The sequence below is a fragment of the Miscanthus floridulus genome, chromosome 16 (assembly GCF_019320115.1).
Source record: "Miscanthus floridulus cultivar M001 chromosome 16, ASM1932011v1, whole genome shotgun sequence".
NCBI classification, from domain to species: Eukaryota; Viridiplantae; Streptophyta; class Magnoliopsida; order Poales; family Poaceae; genus Miscanthus; species Miscanthus floridulus.
The window spans coordinates 89,847,059-89,854,770 of record NC_089595.1 but is presented as its reverse complement, the minus strand read 5'-3'; the positions used below and the strand labels follow the sequence as shown (position 1 = coordinate 89,854,770).

The following is a 7,712-nucleotide window of genomic DNA, read 5'->3' as shown; positions in this document are numbered from 1 at the left end:
ATGGATTCTTCAGGCAGTGATGACGAGAGCGAGGCAGGGCGGGGTCCTCTGGACCATCTCCCTAACATCGAGGGGACTACGCCTAGGGCATCGGTGAGCGGCCCGGCGCCTCCAGGAGGAGGGAGAGAGGATGCCTCGGGGCTGGCGATCGCCCGCCCTAGGGCCGAGGCCGACGCGCCCGAGGCATGGGCGTTGGGGAAGCACGCCGTCTGCCCGGTGGGCTCGATGGCGGAGGTGGAGCAAGCAGCGGCGGGGGCGGCGGAACCACCCCCGCAGAGGGTCGAGGGGGCGTCGGAGTCCGGCGAGGGCCGGCCGGCATCGGTGGACATGGAGGTCGTGCCTCTACCGCCGCCGCCGCCGCTGTTGCGGAGGACGATGGAGGAGGCGACCCAACAGCCTCCGTAGAGGGTCAAGGCGGCGTGGGGGTCTGACGAGGGCTGACCGGCACCGACAGACACGGGGGCCGTGCCACCGCTACCGCCTTCGCCGTTGCGGAGGACGAGGGACGCAGTGCAGAAGCGATTGTGTCCCCGTTCAAGGTAAGTGCTTTGTCAGTGGAGTTGTAGCATCTCTCGGACATCCCTTGGTCATATGCTGACCTTGTGAGTGCTTTACCCTCAGCCGAAAGCGTCAGGCGGAAGTGCCTGCCCTGGCGCCACATAAGGCGCTCAAGGTGAGCGCCAGCTCCACCGCCCAATGGGTGATGGAGGCGCAAGCTGCCATACAGCATGGCGCGGCCTCGGCCAGGGCCGACCCAAAGAAGCCGGTTGCCCAGGGAGAGGCTACTGAGGTAGCCACGAAGCAAGCGGAGGAGGAGGAGCCTACGCTCTACGAGGCCAAGGCCCGCGAGTCAGATGGGGCCAAGGCGCCCTCAGTCGCCGAGGCCACCAAGGGCGAGGCCGAGGCCCCTCGAACTTCTGAGGCCAAGGCGACGGAGGCCAGGGCACCTAGGACCACTGAGGCCATTGTGGCGGAGGCCGGAGCTCCTGGGACCACTGAGGCTGGGGTGGCGGAGGCCGATGTGAGCACGGTGAAGCCAGCGGCCTAGGAGGCGGAGATGGAGGCGGGGCAAGCTTCAATACCGCCCCCGGTCCAAGGCCTGCCGGCATCGCGGGAGAGCGCCCAAGAAGTGGAGGTCCATTCGGTTTCCTCCGGCAATACTTCCTGGGGGAAGGAGGTGGCGGATGCCGAGGCGGCCGGTACCATGGAGCAGCCAGCTCTGACCTTCGGCGAGGGAGGCTCGACCCTCGTGCGGGACTCTGGGTGAGAGGAGTACCATATCGTACTCATGTCCTAGAGACATGAACTCTAGGCTCCCGAACCAGATTATCATGCCGAGACACAGTGGTCGCACGGGGTCTGCCATCCAGAACTTGTCGGGATGACGAAGCTGACACGCAGTAGATCCCCTACCTGGCGTGCCAACTATCGGTGTTTTGGACTGACGGGCCCTCAATCAACTAGTGAAAATGTACTGTGTGCCCCTAGTCCCGGATGGTGATGCAAAGAGACATAAGGTTTATACTGGTTCAGGCGATAGATGCCCTACGTCCAGTTTGGGAGATCGATCTTGTATTCCTTGCACCGAGGTGCTTGTAGTAGGGGTTTACAAGTAGGGCGAGAGAGGGAGCTAGTCCCAGGTCTCTGCGTGGAGCAGTGTGGGTTGCTTGAGATGTTGATCTCAGGCAGCGGGGAAGCATGCGGATCGTAGAGTGTTGAGTGTGTGTTCGTCCGAGCGTCTATGCGTTAGTTCATGAACCCATGAGCTCACGTGCTTGTCTGTCTACCTCTATATGTCTCGTGAGTGTTTGTCTGTGTTTTTTCCCACCTGTCTGTGCCTGTCTAGAAATGGCCCTGGTCTCTCCCTTTTATAGTTGAAGGGGGGACAGGGGTGATACATGTGTTCGCTATGCGGCGTCCTATGAGCGGAGGTGGTGTTTCTGAGCCTTGTAGCTTGTCACTATGGCGACATGGTCGACGGAGCGGTCTTTGTCCTTGATGCACTGGAGCAACGCGCCGGTCATACTCGATCCTGTGCGACGTGGGAGCTCCAGTGATAGCTTGACGCAGGGCATGACAGATGTCGTGCCGATCGTTGTGTGTTGACAGTGTAAAGAGCCGAGGCTTAGTTGGTGCCGAGGCCAAGCCATCGTGGGGGGCTCGGTGGGCACGAATCCTGAGGCTGCTGAGACCCTAAAGTGGATTGCCAAGGCTCGGAGGGAGTAGTTGGTCCTGTACACTGATTCCGATGTTACAGGTACCCAGACTTGACTCCCCATGCCGCACTAGCCTCAGAGCAAGGGTTAGGTAGCACAGTGTAGTACGGGCGTCAGTCGTGGGCACAGTGCTGAGCACAGCGGCCGGTAACCCCTGCCCTGTCCTATCCTAGACAACATGGTGTTGATATGACTCCCATCTCGTTGGTCGCTCTGCTGTGTCGAGCCGTCGTTCGGCTGACATCACGGGAGTGGTTGGTCGCATTAGTTGGACGTGACGTTCTGTCAGGGAAGTCGGTCGAGGCGGAGGCGACGGGGTTGTTGTCGAGCTAGCCTCGAGCAAGGCGGAGAATCAGCACCTCGTCCGAGGGCTTACGTGCGAGGCCTCGAGCGAGATGGAGAATCGGTTCCCCGTCCGAGGCCTTACGTGCGAGGCCTCGAGCGAGATGGAGAATCGGTTCCCTGTCTGAGGCCTTACGTGCATGGCCTCGAGTGAGACGGAGAATCGGTACCCCATCCGAGGCCTTTCGTGCGAGGCCTCGAGCGAGGCGGAGAATCGGCAACTTGTCTGAGGCCTTTCGTGCGAGGCCTCGAGCGAGGCGGAGAATCGGTAGCCTCGAACAAGATGGGGGTTAGCCAGTAGTTGTCTCTTGGCTTTGATTTTGACAGGGTCTAAGTGATTTTTTCGGTTTTTGCTTAGGAACCCCCTTTTATGGTACCCGACAGCAGTAAACAAAGTCTATATTACCCCTAATTAATGCACAATTCTTTGCCCCCTGCCCTGATCCCACGCCAACGTGGTTGCCTGTGTTCCCGCGCTCCCTTCCTCGTTCCTGCGCTCCCAAGTACGTTCCCGCTGTGTTGCCTCACTGTTGGCCGGATATAACTCAAGCTTCACATATTACAAGTAATGTTCAAGCAATACATAAATCTCATTATTACAAATCATGAAATCTACAACCTACTAAAACTCCAAATGACCGCTTCCGCCATAGCACTGTCTCTAATGAAATTATGTAGCGCCATGCATGCCATAATTATATGACTTTGCTTAGGCATCGGATAACTAGGTATTTCATTATGCAAAATCCTTCACTTATTCTTCAAAACTCCAAATGACCGCTCAATTACATTTCTTAGTGAAGAATGAGCATAATTGAAGAGCTCCTTTTTACCTCTTGGCATTGGGCCTTGGCGAAACTCCGGGAGATGATACTTTGTACACCTATACGGTGTAAGATAACCAGGTCGGTTTGGGAACCCCGAGTCCACAAGGTAGAACTTCCGTACAAATTCAAGATTATGTTACCCACATGTAAATAATTTAACAATGTCAAAAAAGCCCATATAACACACCAATACCTTGAGGTGGATGTAGAAACTTGTCGGCATACTTGTCATGAGCATCATTGAAGACCCTCATATCATGAACTGCACTAGGCCATCCCGCCACAACAAAAGTGAACCTAATATCAAAGTCACATACGACCAAGACATTATGTGTTGTGTATCCATGTCTTCCAGTATGCTGGACAACCTGATTGATTGGCACTACAACAGCTATGTGTCACATCTATGGCTCCAAGCCTCCAATGCAATTATCAAAGAATGGAGAAAATCTAGGAGCATGTAACCTCTTATGCACAGTTCTAAATGCAGGGTCTCTTGGCCTAATTATATCAGGGTGCAAGCCTGTTGACACTACGCAATATTTTATCAAACTTTCTACTACATGTCTCGGTTGACCTAGTAAACCAATCTTCGGCCTATCTCATACCCTGAGGGGCACCACACATCCACAAAAACAGACCTAAAGTCTCTAATGATGGCATCCTCTTTGTGGACTTCAATCCATACAACTCAACAAGCACAATATGAAGCTTATCAAACACATTTCGGCTCATCCTGAACATGTTGTAGCAAGCTCTGGAATTTTCTAGTGTTCTCATGACCCAATCGTAACCAGATTCTACAGGAACTCCGTATTCCGCTTTGTTCAAGTATGTGTTGTAGTATAACATACTGATCATGGCACCAATAACTGCAACTTCTTTCCTCCTCTTGCGACACTTCTTCATATATTGTAACAGCTGCTGCTCCTCCTCAACAGCTTCCTGTTACACATATGTGTACACAGTCAGTTCACATCTGAGTAATTAAAATAAATCTCAGTACTTACAATAGTACAATGAGTCATCACACATCTCAGTAATTAGAATAGACAAGCAATATAATAGAATCGGTTCACATAAACAGGTTCATCACAGATTCATAGGGTTCACATAAACAGGTTCACAAAGACAATACAATCCACATAGGCAAGTTCAACTAGCTAGACAGGTTCACATAAATAGACTGCTCCTCCTCATAGAAAAGAAGTTGACATCATCACACATTCCGGCAGAACCTCCTCAACCACCTCAGTCTTCCCTCACTTGTCGTAAATTCACAGAAGACTGTATGGTTATATATTTTTTCAAACAAATGAATAGCAGCATAGTACCCATCAGTTTCCTCAGCTCTCCACATTGCTTCGCCATCCTCAAACAGCTTATAATCTCCTCATCAGCTTGTTCTTGTTCCAGCTTCTTTTGTTCATTAGCCATCCTCAAATTGTTCTGCTCTTGAGTGTTCCCAGCTTGGATGGTGTCTATCAGTCCCTTCATGGCCCTGAGCATTGGATTTTTCTGCTTCTCGGATGGACTATTTGCTGTTGACGTGGGGCTAGAACTCCCCCTCTTGCGGCTGTTGGTACTCATCGGACTGTTGAGGTCATATGCATCCTGATCTGCTTCTTCACCCTCCTCATTGCCATCTGCATCTACATTTAGTCTGGGGATGCATGAGGACTGTCCATCCTTGGTACATCTCCCTTAAAAAGTCAATGTATGCAGGTATGAACTTCCTGAATTTCTTGCACTCTGGTCTTTTTGAAATGGAAACATGAAGACATAGAGCAAAATGAGGTCAAGGCCTAATAAACCCTAACGTATGCGTTTTCTAGAATTTTAAAATAAATTCTCACATGAAATGGTAAGGTGAACCTGGTGTGACTTACTTTTATGAATAAAAGAATCAAATAAGTGTTGCTAATCAATTTTTCTTCGGTAACTTAAAAGCTTTTAAATAATCTTGGGGACAAAATTTGTTTAGGGTTTGTTTTGAAAAAGTACGAAGAAAGTGCTTAAAATGCCTGATATCAATTCTAGCAAATAAATAGTGAGCGGCTTGTCCAATTTGATTAAGCATGGAAAACAATTTTTACAAACAAAAATAAAATATAACTTGTATTTAGTACTTAAATAAAATTTGAAGTACAAGTTTAGTAGATGAAAATGCAACTTTTGTTTTGGTGAATAGATGTTGTTCAATAGTATTTTTGATAGCTCGAGAATTGAATGTGGAATTTAATTTTAGCTTCTAGAACTAAAATGACCTGTTTGAAAACCTAATGACGATAGGCATTTAAATTTTGATTAAATTTCTTAAACACTAGATCCTTGTTTTTGTACTATTGGTTGCACCATAACGAGTACCTTACATGGTGTAGTTCATGGACTAGTTTGGTTTTGCGTTGGCGTTGCAAAAAAATTGACCGAACTTCGTTGAAACGAGCTATAGACCATGTTGTTAACGCTCTGTTCGTGACCGGCGTTTAGCGTGACGAACTCATGTTGGCATCCTTTTATCTCCCTCTCTGGTTGCTCTTTGGCCATGACAATTGCTTTGCTAGGTCGCTGTTAGTATCGGCTTAGGGTTAGTGGAATTGGTTGAACCCCGGTTGTATTGATCAGCAGCCTTTGCTTTGCTTTAAAATTCGTGCGTAGCACGTTTCTGGTCGCTCGCCCTAGAGTGCGAGGTCACCGCGTTCCGGTGCTAGCCGTGTCCACGCTCGGCCGAGCCACACACGCACGTGGTCGCGCACTGGTGGGTCAGGGCCGCCCTCGGCTTGGTCGTGGCCGAGCCGTCTGTGGCCGTAGCGCCTGCTGCTAGCCACGGGCCGCCTGCATGGCTAGGCGTTGGCCCTCGGCAGTTGCCGCCCTGCCGTGTGACTGCACCATCCATGGCCACACTGCTGCTGCCGCTATCCTCCCTGCCTCGCGCTACAACGTTGCTGCTATCCTCCTCGCCACCACGCGCGTGGTCTTGCCCCCGCTGCCAATGTCGTCGCCTCGCCATTTATGGCACTGCAACCACACATGCCGTGCCCGGCCGTGGACGCACATGTTTTGTTCATAGCTGCTGCACGTGTGCTGCACTGATGGCTCTACCCACGTTTCGCCCAGGCATGGATGAGCCGAGCTCTGACCTACCCCTCCCTTCTCTGCCATCCTGATCGATGGACCCCGCTCACCAATTCGGCTTGGAGAGGTCACCTCGACTCGATTTGTCGTGTCTCATGCTCCGCCATTAAGCCGCTTGTTCGCTCGTCCCTACCCCGCCTTGAATCACGCCCGACCAAACTCCAATTTGGGCATTTCCTCACCGTCGAGCCAATAAGGCCGTGATCGACAGGTGCCGATGGCAGCCCTCTAGCCAACCATCTAGAGCCAATCAGCTACACTACTAGCTTAGCCTAGATATCCTCTTCCTTCTACGCCCCTTAGCCTTACCTCTACTGCCATCCCAGCGCCGCTGACACGGCCGTGTCCACCGTGGTATGTCGCCGCACCATTCGGTCACACACGGCCAACCCCACTCAGGTAGTCTTCGATCGAACCATCACCTCAGCTAGGTCTGTGGTAAGCCTTGATGCTTCTCCGCTACCTCTACTGCTTCGTTAGCACCGTAGCTCTCCAAAACGGTTGTGCCACCATCGCGGATGACCGCGCACCGTGGCCGACCGCTCCGGTGCGTCCTGCTGCATCTCACAGCCGCTTAGTATAGGCGCTAGGGCCATAGGTGGAGGTCAGCCCGTCAGCTTGGCCTGCATGAGCCTCTGGTGGGCGACGCTACTGCCCCGTGCTACCGCGCCATCGTGCATAGAGTCATCGGGCCATGCGCAAAGAAATTCGAGTAAAACCAGGGGGTAAATGAATTCGTCAAAGAGACATAGGAATAGTGTTATGGGTTTAGGTGTAATTCGGGATAAGCTCGAGGTCTCATTTGCAAAAGCGCCATCACGTGCTGGCTTCCCCCACCACGGGCCGTCTCGTGCGTGGGCCGCATCCGCGCGGGCCGCGCATAAAAGAGCCGTGCGGCTGAAATCATTTTTCTTTTTCTTAGGAATTGGTTAATGTTTTTTTAATTTAATTTCTAAGCTGAACTTGTAGACTTAATGTAAAATAGTATCGATGTCCAAAAATTATGAAACTAATTTTGTTAGGTTACTAAAATCATGATCTACCTGTTAATATATCTTGTTCACATAGTTTCATAGAATTTTTAGGAGTTATCTAATTGAATTGAGATCCTTAATATTGTTAAGACATAAGCTTATAGGAATTTTTGTAATAAATTGGTAATAGTGTTGGCTCTAAAAATTTCACAGTAAAT

At 51.0% G+C, this 7,712-nt stretch overlaps 1 protein-coding gene across 1 annotated transcript; it reads left to right on the top strand.

Moving 5' to 3' along the window:
- LOC136511004 (uncharacterized) lies at positions 1-1,048 on the top strand. The gene is made up of 2 exons (XM_066505258.1): positions 1-401; positions 622-1,048. Exons 1-2 carry the CDS (start codon positions 1-3, stop codon positions 1,046-1,048), a joined length of 828 nt encoding a protein of 275 aa, XP_066361355.1.
- Positions 1,049-7,712: the final 6,664 nt, after the last annotated feature.